The 22,231-nt window shown below is 38.9% G+C and overlaps 1 protein-coding gene across 3 annotated transcripts in view; it reads left to right on the top strand.

Annotated features, from left to right (window-relative positions):
- The window catches only part of Pappa2 (pappalysin 2), a 276,315-nt gene that overhangs the window by 79,578 nt on the left and 174,506 nt on the right, over positions 1 to 22,231 (top strand). For all 3 annotated transcript variants that reach the window (NM_001427778.1, XM_063272601.1, XM_063272600.1), the window contains one exon: positions 11,142 to 11,287. In NM_001427778.1, the coding sequence (NP_001414707.1) occupies positions 11,142 to 11,287 (146 nt within the window). The remainder of the gene's footprint in view (positions 1 to 11,141; positions 11,288 to 22,231) is intronic.

The raw sequence follows: 22,231 nt of genomic DNA, 5'->3' as shown, positions 1-22,231 counted from the left end.
CAGTTATAGGCTATAGGTATCTTTATTCACCAATCAGGGTTAACTTGGGGGCAAGGTTGTATAGTTTTTACTCGAGTCTAAGTGAGAATTTCCCCATCCCTGGCAGCAACCAGGGCCAATATTTAGCATAGCAATACATAGAAACAGAGCAAACCTCAACAATTTTCTTAACTGATCAGCAACACTTAAGCCTTTCCTTTTCTGCCTACTAGAAACTGTAATATTTTGCAGTCTTCCACATTAAAGCTGGTGTTATGGATCTTGAGGAATAAGTTTTAATGAATCTGGAAAGTAATTCATTAAAATGTAGAGTGTGTACTATTTTTTGAACTAGCTAGAACTTTTTAGTTTCCTTTAGTCATGTGACCATGGCACCTGAATACATCTCCTCTGACTTTTCTACCCTGAGGGCCAATTAGCTGGACTATTGTGTCTGAATTAGTCACGATTACAGAAACCATTGTCAGTATTTCAGCAGCAATAACAGCAGCAGCAACAAGATATTAAATATAAATTGAGTCTCTTGGGACATTATTGAAAAGCACAGGGTGCTGGACTTAAGGTTGGGCATTGGGAATATCAGTGCTTTGGGATCACCGTGCTTTGGTCTACTGTGTACAAAGCCACCACTGCTCATGACATAAAAGGAGGGAGGACATTCTGGACATCTGTTTTAGCTACTTGTTCCAGGGACACATTCTTTAGCTACTGCCAACCACTCAGGAATCCACTCATGACATCACCAAGTCATGCTATATCTGTTAGATCAATGCAATAAAGGGTGTTTGTCTTAAAGCTTGCATCTAGGTGACCCAGGTAGAAGATGCCAGAATGCTATTGTCCTGAGGCAGAGAAAGTAAAAAGAGGCAAAGAAAGGTCTTCTTCTCTTGCTCCTTTTTCAACTCTAACAACAGGAAGGCTGATTGATAGAACCTACTCCACTTGGCATCCCTACATGAAAGGAAAGTAGAAAAGCACAAATTGTGTCACTTACGTTCTATATATCAGTAGGACGCACTGGGAGATTGAGACCAGCACAGCTGATTCATAACATGTACCGCCTCCTAATATTTTCTACAATGTCCCATCCTCCAAGCAGTTTACTTCATCCTTCGTTCCTTAATGTAACTGTCTGAGCGTATGAAGTATGGTTCCAGTTACTGTGCATTTTAGTGATTTGTTCACACCGTCGCTCTTATCTGTAAAGTGAAATGATTATGCCAATCTTGTAAGGTTATTGTGGGCTTTACAAGAGAAAATTTGTAGGGAGCATCTTGTGCACAGTCAAGATTGAATTCATTGTTATTATTGTTATTGATAGAAGCAAACAATGCCAGGTTAGTGGATTATTGAATATACTTTAGTGATTATTCATGTTGGTTACAAAGCATACTTCTAAGAGTTCAGGATTTTTGTTTCCTCTCTCTCTCCTTATGTGTATATTTGTGTATGAACATATATATGTATATATATATATATATATATATACTTTTTGATTAATATTCTGACAAATATAAAATTTAAAATCTATCACTCTACATTTCTTTGTGTTTATACTAGTTACTGGCTTTAATTGTTATCTTATTTTTTACAGTTTTATGAGATATTTCTTTCCAAAGTCTACATTTATTCTTATAAAATTTAGTTCAGAAGTTTCCTTGTAACACTTGGCTTTTTTTTTCTCTTGGTATTTTAATCTCCTCTCTGGCTTTGGATGACCTAAGATTAAATTGATTTTTGAGATTTACCCTTCCATTTGTAAGGAGCTATTTTCTCCTTGAGAGTTCTAGGCTCTGAAGTCATTTCTCCTCTTTGGAAATGTATTGTACTAAAAATCACATCTATTGTTAAAAGCCTTGGCTATTGTAATACGGTCAGTTTCTTCCATTACAGTAATGTAACCATCCCATGTTACTAGGTAGTTCTGTTTATTTAGGGAGAAAAACAGACAATAAAGTTATACCATTTTATTGTTTATTAGAATTTTAAATTATTCTTTATTATTTCTTTGAGAATTTCATAGATGCATGCAGTGTAGTTTGATCATATATTTACCTCGCACTCTTTCCTCCAACTTCTCCTAGTTCTATCTGAACCTCCCAACTTCCTAACATCTAGCTTTATGTTTTTTTCCCTTTATAACATACTGAGTCCAATTCATGCTACCTGTGAAAGACATGGGTGTGGGGGCACTCACTGGAGCATGGAGACCTAACAGGGAATACATTTCTAAAGAAACCTGAATATATCTCTCTGTCTCTCTCTATCTCTGTCTATATCTCTCTGTGTCTCTGCCTCTCTGCCTCTCTGAGTCTCTATCTCTTTGTGTCTGTCTGTCTCTTTCGCTCTCTCTCTCTCACTCACTCTCTCTCTCCTAGCAGCCATCAGCTGCCACTAAATGGTTTCTCACTAGGGCTGTGGCCTCAGGACCCTTCTTTCTTTCATCCTGGACTATTAACTAGCTTGACTCTAGCACTGTGAGGTCATGGTTGTATTGCTCCTGTCAAAAGACACTCTTTTATCCTGGTCCTTCCTGATCTCTGACTCTTACAATACTTCTGTTTACTCCTCTTTGTTGTTTCATGGCTTTTGACTATAGAGTGTAGCATCTTTACAATAGGTTTACTATGGCAACAGTTGTAATGACCTGTAGTGCTTTCAGGGTCTCTGGGACACTCTGGCTAACAGCTGGATAGGAGGTATGTCATATTTGGTGCTGAGCTTTTTTATTTATTTTTTTTTGGCATCAATGGCTTCTGGGAGGAGCGTATTACTGTGTAGGTGCGACTGACTAGTCAGGAATCTACGTGTCTCTGTCTACTGATTAAACATACATGCTATTATACCAGCTTTATCTTACATGGGTTCTGGAGGTTGAACTTGGGTCCCAATGATTCTGAGGCAAGCAGTTAATGATTGAGCAACCTCCCAGACCTCAATATTGTTTTTCTTTCTCTGCTGTATAAGTATGTTGAGTAGTTTTAGGTTTCCTGACTATTTTGTTTTATCCTTTGAGAGCTGCTTGTTCAGTATGCTAGAGCAGACTACAATCTGATGAGCAAGTGTCAGAATTCAGATTGTCCTTGATGTCACTTACATGTGCACACATATAGACTATCTCTATGAGGTCACTAGCATATACACAGGAACAGACTGTCCCTAAGTGATTCCTGGTGTATACTTAGAGATCAATGAGGTCCTTCACATGGGCACAGCAACAGATTGTCCCTATGATGTCACTCCAGTGTTCATAGTCATAGACTGTCTTTGTGCAGTTATTTACATGTGTATAGGTATATGCAATGTCTTATTAGTGTGTAGATAAAGACTGAGGTTTCTATGCATAAAACTTGTATGTATAAAACTGAAGACTTCGTAGTCACTCACATGTGCATTTGCACACACAGACTATCTTTATGTAGTCACTAATGTATACATAAGTTCTGATTATCTCTAATGTCATTTAACTATGTACAAAAAAATTAGCTGGTCTCTGTGTGGTCCTTTCTATGTTTGCAAGTTCAGAGTGTCTCCATGAGGTCAATCAGGTGTGCATAAGTGTAGCTATATCTGTGTGATTACTTGTGTAGATATAGGGCAAAATCGTATGGCAGCCTCTCATGAATGCTCCGGACCAGAATGTCCCCATGAAACGTTGTTTTAGATATTTTTCTCATTGACCAGACATGCAGCAAGAAGCAATTTAACAACAAGGGAACTTACTTTTATTCACAGTTAGTATGGGAAGGCATAGTAATGAGAGCGGGGGTCTGCCGGTCATAATGTCTCAGTAATGTGGGAGCAGCAAGGGAGCAGGAAGTGGGGCTGAGCTATAAAACTTGAATTTCTGTCCCCAGAGATCCAATCCTGATAAGACTGTAACTCCTAGATGTTCTACAATTTTCCATATCAGTTCCAGCAGCTGGAGACCAAGTCCTCAAACACGTGAACTTATGGGAACATTGCACATCTAAACCACATCATTTGTCTCCATTTGGCCACTTGTAGTGGGTATGAACATTCAGACCCTCTCCCCGTGGCAGTGTTGCATGTATGAGCTGGAACAGACTATCTCCATCATCAGCACATGTGCACAGCTACCCATGTGGTCACTTGTACATGTGGGTTCATATTTTTCTCCAAGGAGAGCAGAAATGTGTTGCTTTTTGTGTGGTTTTCACTACAACCGCAGGGTATGGTGCATGGGCTGAGGAGTGAACATTACAAGATAAGTGACTTTCACCTCTAGGTACTGGAAAAGGACGTTAGTAGCTCTCCTGATGTGTTTAAGCATTTGCTCCCTCTTCTGGGAGCTTGTGAGTCACTTGGGTCTGTGGGTCAAATGTTTCTACCATGTGGTTCTAACTCAATAGACTTTTCCACTTCTAATTAGAGGTGTTCTTCTTAGGCCCAGAGGACAGTTTCCTGATTCTTGCTCTGTTTTCTTTGACTGGGGCAGAGGGGGGGCTGCAGGGAAGAATCTTAGCCTTCAGAGCTGCCTACAAGCTGGCTGGGTAGTGATTTTGTTTTGCTTTGCCTTTTGTTTTTGTTTCTTTGTTTGCTTGTGGATGCCAGTCTTCCCAGGGATCCATCTGATGTTGGTTGTGATTTGTTTTTCAGAATGTTTTGTTCTTTTTGCTTTTTAGTGTGTGTGTGTGTGGGGGGGGGTCTCTGCCTGTCCCTATATACCAGCACATGACAGCCCCCCCACCTATGCTCTCCCTTCTGTGAACTGTCTGATATGAGGTATAAGAAAATGCATTGTGATCAAGTATCAAGGGCATGACGTGCTTAAAGCAAAACAAGTAGCTAAAAAATACAAAATGCAAAACAAGTAGCTAAAAAATACAAAATGCAAAACAAGTAGCTAAAAAATACAAAATGCAACTCAGGGTTCCACTACAACAGTGGCTGGGTTTGTTGTCCTTGTTGTGGTGAGAAAATGAAGATGTCATTGACAACATTAATAAAAGCAATTCTGATAATGTGAAATAAACGAGAGCCAGGTTATAATTGGATTAAGGGTGCCTGGGTGAATGGGAGATGAATAAATACTTTTCTTAGGGAATTTGAATTGGAAAAGAAGAAGGAAAAAGAAAGGGTGTTAGTTATAGTTTACTCAGAAAACCTCATCCTGTGTGACCAAATAGATGAACAGAAATAAGAAGGAAATAAGTTTAAGTGTGGGTGTGGGTGCATGTGGGTGTGATGGAATTCACGATGAGTGGCCTCCATTCTATTATCGAACAACGTGGCATGCTCAGCTACTAAGAATCCAGAGTAAAAGATTCAGTATGTTGAGACAAAGTGGAATATTGAAGATTATAAATAATCCTGGAGAGGGGATGTTTATAAACAAATGAAATTATCAAGTGAATAATCTATATGAAAACAGCATTTCTTTTTTTTTTCCAAAAGTTAGTCTAAGAGAAGGGGGTAATGAGAATGATAGACGAAGGGAGTGCATGCCATGAGGCATGAAAAAGGGAAGAGATACCTTGTTCTTAGTGGGTACAGCACATAAATGCTGACATTTCTAACATGGAGAGGAGTTGGGATGAAGAAGACTGAGATGCGGGCATCCTTTGTGATTGTGGAGTAGCAGGAGATGCGGTCATGAGCAAAGAGAGAATAGAGTGGTTGACATGATGGGCACCTAAGAACAGGAGGAACTTAACAGGAGAGACCCCTGGCAATTGTGGTAGTTTGCTAGGAAAATGCTAAAATAGATACGTTGAGGGCCTCTATATCCCAGCAGGAGGTTGGATGGTAGAAATGTTTAGACTCATCTACATCCCCAAATTACAGATTTTAACAAGTTCTCCCTCAAGAGAATATGGTGAGAGTCCTTGAGGACATTTGGGTTTTATTCTGAGATGGGGATTATTTAACTTTGTACAGTACCTCTCCTCCAGAGAGATTCACAGTGACTATGGGAAGAGAGGCTGGGGTTCCAGGGTGAACAGTTTTCTGCCGTATCTTCATCTTTTGCTTCTCAATATGCCAGTTTCTGATGCTGTTGCTGACCGGCCTCAAACTTGAGATTCTCTTACTTTTACATCTCAAGTGCTGGGATGACTGGTGTGTACTATCTCATATGCAAAATATCTTTATGTAGAGGTTGGAGAATATAAGTATAAGTGGATCCAGGCAGAAACTGAACAAGTAATTGTAGCTTATCCTTTTTAATACACAGTTCAGATTGGTTCATGAACCTTGTGTATTTTCTCACAATTGTGTTTATCATTTCACTGTCTTTCAAATAATAAATTCATTTATCTCTTTCTAAAAACAGTTTACTTTTTAAATTAAAATGTAATTGTATAACTTTTCGTTTCCTTCCTAAATGTCCCACGAATCCCCCTTTCTCTTTCTCAAACTCATGTCCTCTTTTTCTTTAATTAATTATATGTATGTGATATATATCATATACATAACATATGTAATATATTCTTACATATATAAATAAAGTTTCCTCAGTCTATATAATATCACTTGTAAGTATATGATTTCAGGGCCAATCATTTGTTATTAGGAACCAGTAGGAGGTGGGAGGGATCTTCCCTGAGAAAGACTGTTTCTCCTGTTTTCAGCATTCTTTAGTTGCCTATATTCTATTCTCTGATCTTAGAGCCCTGGGAGGTTTCTTCCTTCTGTGTTCCATGCCTATCAGTATCATCCTTATTTATTTTTTATTGGGGCAGCCATGTAGATGGAACTTTGTGGGTGTTGCTTCTCTTGACATTTCTAGAAGGCAAAATCTCATGACACATTTCCTGTTCCTCTGGAACTTACAATCTTTTAGCCTCCTATTCTGCTCTGACCCCCAAGCCTTAAGTGCAGGAGTTGTGGCCTGGGTACAACATGATCACTTTTTCTCTCTATTTTAGTTGTTTGTGGTTTGCTGTAATGGTCTCCATCTGTTGCAAAAAGAAGATTCTTTGATGGGAGGTGAGACCTATATTTATCTGTGGGTGTAAGGATAAATATTTAAAATGTAGTTAGGAATTGCGCTGGTTTAGTAAAATGTTGGTTGTAGGTTTTCCTCCAAGATTCATGCCTCCACTAGCCCCAAGACATGATTTTTCTCTTGTTGAGTGAGCCTTAAGTTCAGTTAGAGAGCTGTTGGTTATCACCAAGGTTTTCATGCCACTATTGTACCCTTAGGGATATCTTGATGTGCTGGTCCTTGCTGTTCATAAATATATATACCTGCTCTTTGTTTCCTTCATTTGAAGTTTGCTTGGCACCATTTAGTACTGGGAAAAGTAGTCCCCAAGAAGGAAACTTTCAGGTCAGATCCAGCTTGGATCTTCTTGGGTCCTGTGTTTGAAGTATATAGTGTTTTACATTCAACCTTTGAGAGGTAACCAAAGGCAACAGCCATACCCTAAAATGTTTTTGAAGTCTCTTAGACCACCCTGACCACCAACTTCATTTACCTTTTAATAAATCATTTCTCTAGTAAGAAGTTCAACTTTGAATTTAGGAACTACATTGACTGATACATTCTAAAATCTGAGCCAAGCCCTGGGTACATTGGTTAGTCCAGGAGCTAAGACATTTATCTTCAATAGCTCTGAGTAATGTTTGAAATGCCATACATGTTACAGAAGACAAGTTGGCATACATATGAAGCAGCCACACTGACTTCTACACGTTAACACTTCTTGCTTTAGACAAAGGTATGGACAGGTCTTTTCCAGAAAAATAAGTGCTCCCCTTATCAATTCAATTAAGGGCTATTTACAAGCATATCTACATTTTTATAATTTATTCTCCCCAAGACTTATAGACCTGTATGTATATTTCAGTGGAGAATAGAAATCTGAGCAGCCACACCCAGTTTGCCACTAGCATAGAACCAACATGCTCATCTGGAAGAGTAGTTAATTTCTGGCTGTGGAAAGAGGTGGGCAAGGAAGAAAGCAAGATGAGTATAGCCTGCCCCCACTGTTGCTGCTGCTGGAGGAGGAGGAAGAGGTCTTTGGAGGATGTTCAGGAGAAAGGAACAGAAATACTGGGTTGAGAGAGGACAGATGGGTGGTGGCCAAGACTGGCAAATGGAACAGAGAAGCCAGTAACACACAGATAGCCCAAAGTAATCATGCCAGGAACAGGGGAATTTAGGCAAAGTGAGTAAGTAAAAATGAAAGCGAATTTTTAAAGCACCATGTCCCAGTTTTAACTGGAAACCTGTAAGAAGGACAGAGACAGAGTTGACCCTGCATCCTGGGTACCGTGTTCTTTTCAAAGGGTGACTTTAATCTGATCCAATTCCATTCCTTCTCTAGCTACTTCTCTACTTCTACACTCCCATTTATTGAAACATTTCCACATGAAAGATTTTCATTATGTCACCATCACCCCAACCATCAGTAAAAACATAATGCCATTATTTTAATAAACAAGAAAAGCAAAGAGAATGTAAGTGCAGAGAAACCAGGCAAGAGCCCAAAACATCGTGTCTCCAGGAAAGCAGCTGAAGGAACAGCCCTCTGATCAATCCAACAGCACCTCATGGAGCTTGGATGATTGCTTGTGGCTGAGAACTATGTTTCCAATATATTACAAATAGAATAAATAAAACTACCATTTAAAAACTCTTTCTCCAAAGCATCTTAAGATCTACAGCATGACCTTTTTATTTCTTTGCTTTGCTTCCTCATTTTAGTTCTGTTCCAAAAAACACAAAATTTATTCCTTCTGGGATTTCCATTTCCTGGGTTCAGAATGCCAGCACTTTCTATGCATGGGTTCAATAAATGACACAGACAGCATGGTTGGGAAGCAGTGCAAGACAAAGAAGAGGGCTCATGCTGTCCTAATGAGAATTGGGAGTGTTCAGGGCCTATGGCTTGTATAATAGAATAACAGTCATGAAACATAAATTCAAAACCTATGTCTGCCTGGCTTTAGCTGTGAAAAGCTGGCTTTAGCTTTTCCTCTTTTGAGGATGGCACAACATGACCACTGTTGGAAACATTTAGCAAGCTTAAGAACTACTGAGTCCTGGTTTAGTTGCTCCTTCTGAAATTGCATAAACATTCATAACACACTCATTCTGTATAAGGTTACTTGTATATAGGTTTTCAAATGTGAACATTTGGTACTGGATTGGGGAAGACTATTTCTCCAGCTATTGGCCTTCCTAAGTTTCTTCTTGTTCTTTATATATGGTTGAGGCCCTGTGAGCTTCTGCCCATCCCTATCCCTGACCCTCAACCCATGTCCATGTTGATATGTCTATTGGTCCATCCTTGTCAGGTCATGGTCATGTTTAGGCAGCAATATTGGCAAGACTTATATGTGTAGCTTCTCTGACATTTCTACAAGACACAATATTATGACAAACTCCTTTTTCCTCTGATTCTTATGGTCTTTCCATCTCTCTCTTCTGTAATGTCCTCTGAACCATAGATGCATGAGTTGTGATATAAATGTATACGTTGGAGCCACGCCACCCCATGTGTGATCAGTTGTGGTTTTCTGTGATGACTTCCATTTGCTGTAACGAGCTTCTTTCATAAGGGGTGGTAGAGTACTTTAAGAAAGCTTGATGATTTAGACCATGACAGGAGTAGATTCTTTTCTAAGGTCCACAAATGTATTAGCCTTAGGAGCCTAACTTTCTAACGCCAGGCATGAGTTTGCTCTGTGATCCCAATTACACAGCTGTTGGTTACCACTGATGTTTAAAGGCCACTTCTTGCACCTTTATCAATATGTTGACACGCTGGAAATTGCTATGGTTCATGGGTGTTGCAGCTTGGCAGGACTGCTTAATTGATTCACTCCTTTGATAGCTAGCACACTATTTTCTGGAACCATGGGAGCTAGAACACAGGAAAGAGGCTTTTGGGACAGATCCAAAATTGAATCTTCTGAGTTATGTGTCCTAAGTGTATGATTCATTCAGCAATAGGGGCCCACCCTGAGCCCCTAATAGGCAATTGAACACTCCATCAATAATCTATTATGTTTGGTAGCCATGTATTAATAGGCCTTGTATTCTATAAGTACATATATAAAATTGTTTAGTGATTTTAAGGCACTATCTTAGTTAGGTTTTCTATTGCCGATTTGATACTTTATATGGGTGAAATGCCATGGCCAAAAAACACCTTAGGAGGAAAGGATTCCTTTTACTTACAGTTCCATAGCATAGTTCATAATCAAATGCAGTCAGGGCAGGGACTCAAAGCAGGAATATGGAGGCAGGAGCTGATACAGAGGTCATGGATGAGTGTTGCTTACTGGCTTGTTCCTCATGGCATACTCACCCCACTTTCTTATAGAACCCAGAATCCCCAGCATAGGGGTTGTACCACCCACAGTGGGCTGAACCCTTTCACATCCATCAGTAACTAAGAAAATGCTCTGCAGTGATTCCCTACAGCTTGATCTTAAGGAAACATTTTCCCAGTTGAGGTTCCGTCCTCTCAGAAGACGATAGCTTTTGTCAAGTTGACAGCATAAAACTAGCCAGAACAGATATCAATTAGATAATACATCATTGTCATAAGGAGATAGAAGTAGAGAGGAAGACTGTCTATAGATTTGGGATACAAAAAGTAAATTAATACACAGTGTCAGTATCATTTGCAGGAGATTTACGTTTTATATTCCCAAAACTCTTCTAACATTCACATCTTATAACTTGTTTTCTAGCCACTATTGCACCCTTTTCTTTAAAAAAATAATGGTTGCTATAGATGTATGATGAAACAGATATGTGATTAAACTTCCTGCAATCATAAGGACCATGCAGTATGAGAGACTGAGAGGCTGAAGGCTTTCTTCACCATCCAGGGGATAATTCTCAGAGCAAAGAATTCATCAATATCAATGGGTTGATCTTCAAGAAATAGTTCCAGTGAACATCAAGAAATGAGAGTGATAACAACATGGTGGCTTCCTGCAGATATTGTGGCATTTTACAGCAGAAGGATTTTACTTAATGGGATAAATATCTCAAATGTACACTGGTGTCTTTTCCTAGACCTCATGTCAGACATGCCTCTCCCTGTCTACCCTTCCAAAAGGCTTTGGTGACTGGAAATACCATGATAGTAATCACATCTGGCCCTGCTCTTCTCCACTCTATGGTGTGACATTCTGTCTTTGTGCTTGCTCCCCAGGGCATACATGAGTGTGAAGGAGCTAAAGGAGGCCTTGCAGCTCAACAGTACTCACTTCCTCAATGTCTACTTCGCCAGCTCAGTTCGGGAAGACCTTGCAGGTTCTGCCACATGGCCCTGGGACAAGGATGCTCTCAGTCACCTGGGTAGGTGATGTGAAGAACAGTGGTAGATAAGACACAGGGCATCTCAGGAGAGTTTGTGAAAGTAATTTGGGCAAAAAGGAAAGGTAAGAAATATGAAGTCAGTGAATTAACAGCTTTAGGTTGAGAATGACTGTTGGGTAAGTCAATAAAAACATTTCAAAGTGAAAACTAAGAGGCAGGAGATCAAACACTCAGAATGTTCTGAACTGTTTCTGTAGTCTAGAGATAGACCATTCTGGTGGTTTAGGCCTTTAATCCTAGTGACAAGGAAGTTGGTATTAAAATATCATCTTTCAAGGCCTGCCTGGGCTGTAGAGTACATTCAGGGACAGCCTGGGCTACTTACTGAGTAGCAGTTTGGTGATTGTATTATCAAATGAAAAGTCAAAAGGAACATTACATTGTATTCATAAACGTTCAGTAACTATGGGTGACTGCACTTGAGTCTGGATACAAATGGACTTATCAGCAGGCAGACAAGTATTGGAGAAGGAGGTAGGGGACCCTATAGTCCACTGTTAGATAGATTAAAGAAAAGGAGAGGTATTGTCCTCAGTTGTATACAAACTGGTGGCACAAACAGGCTCCAATGAATAGTCATAACTCATTGGTCACATACATATCCATGGTTACGATAAATGGATCATGAAATAGTCATGAATCTGGAAAAGGAACAGGTAGTTGGTTGTGCCAATAGGGATATGAGAGATTTAAGAAAGTATATGGGGTGAGGAGAAAATAGCTAGAATGAAGCACATCCATGTATAGAATTGCAAATGAGCTAGCTTTATTTAAAAAGTGAGGTCTCAGTGTCATGTGTATATAACACAAGGTATGGATAGTTGAGACAAGAAATATCAGTACTTCAAGGTCACTTTGGGCAACAGAGTGAGATCAGTATTCACTTAATTAACTAATTAAAAATCTAAAGAACACCAGCTACAACTCTGCACGGAAACAAATTGCTGGGATTAGGTCTTATTCATTAGATCCATTTTAAGACTTAGAGAGATCTAAAAGGGGAAAATATCACTAAGGTGACCAAAGTGTGAAACCTGATTTAGTAATACTATATCAGGAAGGTGGTGGGCCTTTTGCTTAGCTCAGACACTCAAGGAGACCCTTGGAAAATTCAGGCAGGTTTCAGTCCTGGATTTGCAGGATGACTAAATAAATTGGAAGTACCCTGGACTTCTCATAAAGGACATTGTGAGTTACTGTAGCCTTTCTGATGACAATGGCTATACTAGAGGGTCCTAGTCAAGTAATCCAATCAAGAGTGAGTTTGGGTGATTTGAATTGCTTCCTCAAAACAACAGTAGCAGAGAAGATACAGAGCCCTGTGAAGAAGCACCTTTCTAATCTCCAAGGGTCACCTTTCTGGTGGATGTGTAAGGGTCTCTGACAGCAAGGTATACTCAGCAGCAGTTGGATCTCAATTTGAAATCTTAAAAAGTGATTTTTCCTGGTCTTTCTAGAAATAAATTTGACAATTTGACAAGAATTGTTGAGATGGTGTAGATTATTGAATGTCTGGTAATTTTATTAGATATGAAATCATGATCAAGATTCACCAATAATGCAAAAGTAGATGAACTGCTTGAACATTAGCTGTGGAAGGACATCAGACATGAGGACTCAAGAGGTCTAATCTCAGAGAAAGAAAAATTGTACAGTTGAGCGCTATAGTATAACCCATATTTTTTTCCTTTCAAGGAAATCACCCAAGTCCTAGTAAAAGGACTAGAATAAGGGGAGAAACAGCAGCCTTGTGTTTGCTTAAGACTCACCAAGGAGCCAGAGAGTTCAGGCTCAAGATCCCAGGGAAATAGAAAGCACGGGGGAAGTGGGTTCAATGTCAGACTCGTGGTTATCCTCTCAGAATATTCGTTAATTATTTAAGTATGCATTCTCAGAGACAAAGTCTAGAAACCAATTCCAAAATTACTTCTAAAAGATTAAAAATTGGTGTGGTGACTTCAAAAGTAACATGACAGAAAAGAAAGAAAATGAAATTAGACCCTGTCAAGGAGAAGGAGCACCGAAGACAGGCATGGTGCACCAAGGTATAGGAGGCTGGTTTACACTAGGCTTAGAATCCAACCAGAAGCCCTCTCAGTTGATCTTTATAGGAAATTATCTTGCCTAACCAAGAGAAAACATCTTCTGAGAGAGACAATAGCATCACGAGCACCCTACATAATTTTAAATATAGTATCAAGCAATCAATATAAAAATCACTTAATATTTTCAGGAAATACAGTCAAATGAAGGAAAACAAAACCAATTCAACAACAAAGACAATACCACCAATAGATTATGAGATGTCAGAGGTTTTAGTTACTGGGCTGCAGTATAAAAATAACTAATGTGTAGAAATACGTAAGAGCTAGAGGACTAGTTACGAGAGCTGGGTTCTGTTGGAAATCATCAAGTGAAATATTAGAGCTAAAAAAATAGTGATGGAAATTCAAATTCAAGAATTAGTTGAAGGCTAGTGATGAAGAAGTAGAGGCCTCAAAGAAATTCTAGAAGTTAAAGCTTAGAGAAAAATGTGATGAAAAAAATAAGAAACCACCTTGAGAAATACTCAATTAGTTACGTTACTTGATTAAAAACTGCTAATGAAATTGGAGTTCTAGAAGACTAGAAGGGAGCTAGAAAGGAAATAATATTAAAAGAGAGAATGGCTGATCATCTTTCAAACTGACAAAAGTTATCAAGTCATGTATTGGAGATGTTTTACAAATGCCAAAGAAAACAGGGTCAGAGAAGATTCTGTCTGGACCACTGCAACAAAAGTGATGAAAACCAAAGACAAGGAAGAAAAGTCTTCAGGTTAGACAGTGGGAATCTGGATATGCTATCTGAGGAATATGATAATAAGACAGACATGTTGTCTCATCAACCAAAATTGCACAGCGTCAAGTATTGGGCTGATAGCATTTTAATGTTAAAGAAAATAGTTTCTAACATAGAATTCTAAATTTGACAAAAATATCATCTGAAAAGAAAAAATATATAAAATAATTTCAGATGAATAAAATCAGAGGTAATTTATCCAAGTGCCGAGAGAAAGCCTGGAAAAGGTTAGGAAGCAGGAAGGAAATCTCAGGTAGAGACTGAGACATAAGGAAAGCCACTGCTGCTGCTAGAGAGAATAAAACCATCAAAGCATGCACCAATGCAGGTGCTTTATATCGATGTTGAATTAAAAATGTACAGTGTTACAAATGACAAAAGGGGAGCAGGAAACTAAAGCATTTAAGGGGTCCCTTTGTCTTTGTTCAGAAAAAGCCCTGATTTCATATCATTTTAGGTAAACATTAAATTCATATGGAAATCTCTATATTGTTTTTCTGTCTAAAGATGGATTGATTAGTAAGATACCAATGAACGTAGTGAGGCCAGAGCAATGACTCAGTGTCTAAGCATGCATAGGACTCGTACAGAGGACCCAGGTTCAGTTCCCAGCACCCACACCAAATGATCTCAATAACCTGTAACTATTGTAATAACCTCTTGGACTCTGAGGGTACCCACATTCATGTGCAAATATCTACACACACACACACACACACACACACACACACACACACACACACACACCTAAAAGAACTGAAACCCTAAAAAAGAAAATCTAATGTAAGAGCACAGTGGATAGAATAGAAGTATAAGGAAGTATAGTAAATACAATGGAAATACTAATCCAAAGAAAAGCAGCTTTCTAATGTAAGATAAAGTATACTGTACAGTAGTACTATCAGAAGTAAATATGGATAGTTTTCATAAAAGACTAAATTCGATTAGAAAATGTAATTGTGATGAGTTTGGATGTGAACATTAACATGGTCTGAAAAAAAAAAAAGATATCCACTTATAGAAACCCAGACAAAATGGCAGTCATAACTATTGGTTTTAAATAGTTTTCTTAGAAAATGATAGGACAAGTAAATATTCAGTAGATATACAGATATTTGAGAGACATGGTTAAAAGTTTGGCTCAACAGAACCAGACTGTATCCATGCAGAGCAGAACATTCGTTTTTTTTTTTACATGCCGTGGAAAACTTAACGAAGGAGTTCTTCACCACAGAGTAATTTCAGAGGACTGAAGTCATAAAACTTTTCTCTCTCATCTCATTGTAAATAAGTTAGAAATCAAATGATAAGAAAATAAAAACGAGGAAACCTCTGACTATTTAGAAATTAAGCAATATACTTTTAATTAACCATAGCCAAATTATAGTGCAAACAGGAAACTGTTTTTAAATAAAATGATTAAAAGATGTTATTAAAAAGCTTTTGTGCATATGGAGACACAAGCAGGGGAAATGTACAGATTTGCTTATTAGGAAAGGGGAAAGTCTGCATAATAAGCCAGAAAAAATAGCATATTAAACTCAAAGAAAGGGGAGAAGAAAGAAGTAAGATCAAGGCAAGAAATAAATTTGTTGAAAATAAACTTTTATTAGAAAAAATTAACAGATTAAAAAGGGTTTGAGGAAAGAAAATATGGGGAAGTAAATTGATTAATTACCAGGAAGACAAACTTAATATAAAAACAATAGAAAACAAATCTATCCTTTCATAAAATAATGAAAGAACTGGGCTAGATGTTGCTTACCTTTAATCCCAGCACACAGGAAACAGATAAGGCATATTCTGTGGGTTCGAGGCCAGTATGGCCTACACAATGTGTTTCAGGCCAGCCAGCACTATATAAAACTTACATTTAGATTTAACAGGTAATAATTATTTTTACCTAGTGGCTTTGGAGAAATTGTATATCCACAGGCAACAGAAAATGAGCCTCAGCCTGCACTTTGCAACTTATAGAGAAATTAAGTCAGAAGAGAACATATACTTAAGTGTAGAAAACGAAACTATAGAGTGTCTAGTGGAAAATATAGGCAAAAATCTTCAAAATAGGGCCGAGCAAAAAGTAGATATATAAAATACTAAAAGTATGGTTTATGAAAATAAAAGCTTACCAGTTAGGTTCTATCAGTATCAAAAACCTTTGCTGACAGAGTCTGCTCAAATGCATAAAGAAGCAGCAAGTTGTTTAAGATGATTAAAAAAGCAAACATCTGGAAAATGATTACTATTTATAACATGAAAGCTCTCAAAACTTGTGAGTGGTTGGGAGTAGTTAGTTAGGGTATGGGATAGGACTAGGTAGGGGAAAGATACAGATGTGTGTGTGTGTGTGTGTGTGTGTGTGTGTGTGTGTGTGTGTGAGAGAGAGAGGGGGGGGACAGAGACAGAGAGAGAGACAGAGAGAGAGAGGGAGAGAGAGGATAATAGGAGGAAGATTTTATTTGTTTTATTTGGTTTTGTTGTTTGTTTGTTTATTGAGAATGGGCCTCAATATGTAACTCTCACTGATCTGAATCTCCTTATTTAGACCAGAGTGTCCTTGAACTCATAGAGATCCTCCTTGCTCCAAGTGCTGGAATTAAAGACATGTGCTATCATGTTCAAGAAGAAGGAAGGTTTTAGTGATGAGCTGAGTCTATATTTTGAGTGTGGCAAAGTTTATACAGTTGTATAAACTTACATAGTACTGATGACATACATGTACACACACAATTGTAAGAACTTGTCTGTGACCTCTACATGTAAGGAGAAAACTGCATACAGTCAGTGTGTTGTGAATGCTCGCTGACAGAGGGGCTAGGAAATAGAGAAGGAACTACATTTCAGTGCAATGATACAAGAAATGTTTATAATTTATATGCTGAAAATCTGACAGAAAATTTCATTGCAAAAAGCAGCTACGGGTGTTTGTTTTTAAAACTCTGAAAAATGAGATTGCTCTCAGGAGCTGGGCTGAGCAGCTCATCGCTCTGATTCAGTATGAAATTGCTTGTATATCTGTTTATTGTTTTCTATTCAATCATACTTGCAATTTACAAGGAGAAAACCAGTGTGAACAGCTGGTGTGGCATGATAAAGACATTGAGGATATTCTAAACAACCTTCCCAAGAGGCTGGGTAGGATTATGTTTGTATCAATGTGCAACAGCTCATCAATTTAAGGTGATCTGAGAGATCTACATAGAAGCATATCAGCCCCACAGTTTGGAAAACCAAATGCAGTTTCTGATTACCAATGGCTTCCACCCTATAGGAATCCCGACGTTCATTCTGCTTTGCTATCAACACCATTTCTAGCACTGAGTATGATTTTTGGCTTTCTAGTCCTATGCTAATGAAGGAGATAATTTTTATGTAAATAACATCTGAATAAATGTTATGGCTTCAAAGACAGAATATTTGACTAAATAGTAAACCATCACTTCTATATTAGTCACTAATACCATAGTCATAACCCTTCATTCATTCAAGTGTGCATGTATGCATTCATTCAAAGAGGGATTGGTGAATCTGTCTTGTGGCAATACAGGAAGAGAACAAACACTAGAACAGAGCAGTGCAGAGTACTAGTGGGAGATAGACATGTAATACATAATTATGCTGTGTGTCACAGAGCAACACACAGCGTTAGACAGGCCCGTGGAGAGAAAGTGCCAAACTCTTTGAAAGCATCCTGGGAGATGTTCCTAGAAGCTGACACTTGAAGTAAGCACTAAAGGACAGATGATTCTAGGGTGTGCTTGGCAGAAATGCGAGGATACCTTACCATGCAAAACTAAGAGATGTCCTAGAAGATGGCTGGTAAATCCTGCCCATGCTTAGAAGTAAGGTGAACTCAGCCTGGCTCCAGCAGTGCTCCCCAAACTTATCTTTTTCTTTGATGTCCCCCCCCAGAAGATTTATGAAAACCTCTGTTGTCCTTTGCATATTCTTAGAGTAACATGGAAAAATTTAATCTGTAAATCTAATTAGTAGCAGGCAATACAGCACTAATAGCATACCTAAATTATGATGCATTGATAATTTCTCTCTAGTCTAATTGTCATTTGAAAGGTTATTTTCAATAGTTAGACAGAAAATTTGCATTGCCTAATCAGTAGTGAACAAAAATATATGGAAAAATATATTTCGACGAGGTAAGTGTAATTCCTCACACCAGTATTTGTTCTTGTGCATGAAAATGGGTAGTAATTATTGCTATATTATTGAACATGCTAAAGTATGAATTGAATTGCTTGTTTTCTTTACCTTGAGGTGCTGAGACATTGCCTATAAAATCTCACCAACATGACTGCTCAAACATGAGCTGACCAAAGATGATACCAGTGGATATACCAAATGGATGGATGAGAGCCCAAGGGGCCTCAACCCTACACAAAGAACTAGAGCATCTAAGGAAATCTGGGAGTGGGAGAGGTGCTCTTCCTCAGGAAAGAGCATACCAAATAGCCATCCAGAGCCAAATGGTCAGCCCTGAGAACACACATTATATACTAGTAACATACAGACTAAACAATTTATATTTAAGAGTATGTATGTATATGCATTCAGTAACAATTTGTGAAAAAAGAGGCCATAAATGTAAAGGAGATCAGGGAGAGTTATATGGGAGAGTTTGAATGGGGGAAAGGAAAATGTTTTAATAAAATTATAATTTAAATAAATAAACAAACATAAATAATGAAGTAGATGAGGAAGCAGGAGTTTTGTTTGACTTAATGAATCGTTGTGCCAAGGTAGAAACAAAAGTTGGAGCAAATAGGAAGGTAGATCACTTTAGAATACATTGAGTTTGGTGTTTCTCCAAATCTTCTTACACTTAGGGGGAAGACAGACTTAGGTGTGTGTGAGAAAAAAAAGGGAAGAGTCTCCGAGAAAGCTCCTGTGAATAGCAGATAGATGCTTCCATTACTGGAGGTATTCTCACTGTCAGGGGACAGTCTGCTGCTGTGACATAGACTTCAGAGTCCTCTGGTCAATATCTGCTCCAGAGCATCCTCAGGAGATGAGCAGCAACATGCTCCAATGTGCATGAGACCCAAGTGCCTTGCACCTAAGTTCATGAGAGTTTAAACACTAGAGGTTTTCGAATGAGCCCAGACACTGTGACTTGTGGGAAAAGATGTTCTGAATGAGGGAGGGGGCTTCGACTTCCCAGAGAGAACAAATGTGTTCTGGAGAAAGTAGCCGTCTGCTTCTAGGTTTCCTTGTTATAAAATGTGGAAGTAAGTGAAAGATTACCTGGCCTTTCAAAGGGGCTCGATGAATTTTAGTATTCAGTCATAGTGGTGTTTTAAATCCCATGACTGTGGTTGCCGTTCTTGCTTGTTCCCATGACCTCCTACCTCATTTTTAACTGAGATGTCTTTAATGTCCTGGAAAGATGTTGGCTCTTTTATTAAAGCAAAGAAATGAGTTTGTAGACTTCTTACAATGGGAGAACTGTTCATAAGAGCAAAGGGAGATCCCTTCATAAGTCATGAAAGAATAGGGCAAGTGATAAGGGAAGTTTGAGGGAACTAGGCTCTGCCTGGGACAAGATGAGAACAAAACATATTGGGCAGATCTTACCTAGTACTTCAAACTCTGATTTTCAAAGAAACCCCAGAGTATATGCATTTATATATGTGTAGACTACAGAATCTGTTCATCCTTTTATTGAAATTAGATTATTTTCCCATATAATACATTCTGATTTTCATTTCCCCTCTCTCTACCCCTGCCAACTCCTCCCCGGACCTCCCTTCACTTCCTGCATTGAGATCTGCTCCCTTTCAGTCTTTCAATAGGAAAGAATAGGCTTCTAAGACAAATAACAAAACATTACAAAATAAAATATGAGAAAACCAGAACCATGCCATCCAAATTAGACAAGATGAACCAACAGAAGGAAAAGAGCTCAAGAAAAGGCACGAGAAGCAGAAACCCACTCATTCACATACTCAGTATTCTCACAAAAACACTCATGCACAAAGGACCTGGTACAGCCCTGGGCCTATGCTTGCTGCTTCAGTCTCAATGATTTCATAAGAGCTTTGCCCCCCATGGCTCTTACACCCTTCCTGCCTTCTCTTCTATAAGGGTTCTTGACCCTTAGTGTAGGGATCTGATGGAGACATCCCATTTTGAGCTGAATATTCGCAAATCAACCTTTTTCTCCCCCCTCCCCCTCCCTCCCCACTCCTTTCCTCCTTCCCTTACTCTTTCTCTTTTTCCTTCCTTCCTTCTTTTCCTCTGTGTCTGTCCTGTATGGAGGGATGACACAGCTGTTAAATGATACACTCACGATCAAAAACCAAAACGACAACAAAAACAATCACCACCACCATGAAAATAAAACAAAACAAACAAAAAACAAAACCCAAAACATAATCATGTTAAATGTAAAACATTGAAAGGTCTTCTCTTTTAAAATACGCCCTGGCAATTGCCAACTCCTTGATTCAAAAGCAAAGCAAAGTGAAAATCAAATTAAAACAATGCCTGGCGAAGAAATGGTACTCAGTCCGTGCACACACGCTTACTTAACCAGTGAATTGCAAGGTACCAGCAGCTTGTTACCTTCCCAACCCCTTTCTAAGAACATCTGAAGTCTGCACTCATCAAATTACACTTCTTGCATGATGAAGAAATACTTGAGAGCTCCCAGTGCATGCAACCAGGGACAGGTGTAGCCGAAAGGGCACACAGAAATAAAACTGACATCAGATTCTGTAGTATCTTCATCTTCATCTTGAACATACAGGATCCATTCAGTCTTGTCTGGAACAAAGACTGCCATCCAATGAGAGTGCGGGATGCAGTACCCAGAAAATAACAGGACTCTTAGAGATATGTAGTGCCTTGTCTGATTCTGGACAGGTCCACACCTCTTTGCAGATCTCATTCTGTTCTATGTTCTTAGTCTTCCTTCATTCTTTCTTTGTTTCCCTCCCTTCTGTCTATCCACCCACTCTTGTCATTTTCTTCCTCTGCCTTCCCCAAGAGCGCTCCTTGCTTGGACACTAAGGCGCATTTTTACAAATTTCTTCCTTCATTGTGGAGAATATGTTTTGGGGGAAGCATACAGTAGCCAGACTGGAAATAATTATATAGACACTTACAGAGCAGCTCTGGACTCCCTGATTTACAGGCATATAACACTCAGTCCTAAAAGTTTTACACAACCATTTAAAAATAATTTCAACTAGTGCCCTTCACTCAAATTGCTTAAGTCGCTTTTTAAATAGAAATAGCTTTGAGAATCAATCTCTTTACCATGAGCCATTTTGGCGGCCCCGTGTTGGTTCTTGGGAAAAACCAGTGAGGACTTGGGAACATAACATCACGCTGGAAGCTTGACTTTCCACAGCTGACAGTCATCTTTTCATCATCAACTTCTCTCTTTTCTTCCCCTGCAGCATTCCCAAGACCACACAACAGCTTTGCCTTACTTTTTTAGCTTGTTCCTCATAATCAAAGCTGAAAGGCCTTCTAAGTAGGCACATCTGCATTCCTCCTGCAAGTCCATTAAGGAACAGCTGTGCCACACATGGTCGCCAGTTGCTAAGTGTGGAGAGGTCCATTCATTCTGTACCACACTTGAAAGTTGATCATAGCAGCTCCGTTTTGAGTCCAGTTCTCAATGCATACATGCAAGCATGCAGCAAATAGAAATGTACTCCGTGATTGACCTTGATCTCTGGGTTGGACACCCATGTTAATGAATAGTAGGAATGTACTCAGTTGAGCCTCATTTCACTAGAGGCTTCATCTGGCTAGAATGATGATTCACACATCCTGATTACAGATGGACCATTGTAGGGTAAGTTTTTTGCAACCTACCTTTAAGAGAGGTTCAACATCTTCTCTAGCTTACCACCCAGCAGAGGTAGAAGTGAAAAGTTATTAGGATGTTGGGGAAGTGGACCTATTCAGCATTAGTTCTTTGAGGGAAAGCTCCATATTCTTTCTTGGCAGTACAGTCCCATAGCAAACACCAAATACAACTGACTCAGTGGCTACAGTCCAGACCTTTCGGCAGGTAAACACCAGGCATGAACTGGCAGCTATAGTTCAATC

Source organism: Rattus norvegicus, chromosome 13 (assembly GCF_036323735.1).
Source record: "Rattus norvegicus strain BN/NHsdMcwi chromosome 13, GRCr8, whole genome shotgun sequence".
In the NCBI taxonomy this organism is placed as follows: Eukaryota; Metazoa; Chordata; class Mammalia; order Rodentia; family Muridae; genus Rattus; species Rattus norvegicus.
Note: the sequence above shows the minus strand (reverse complement) of the source record. Positions and strands in the feature narration are given on the sequence as shown.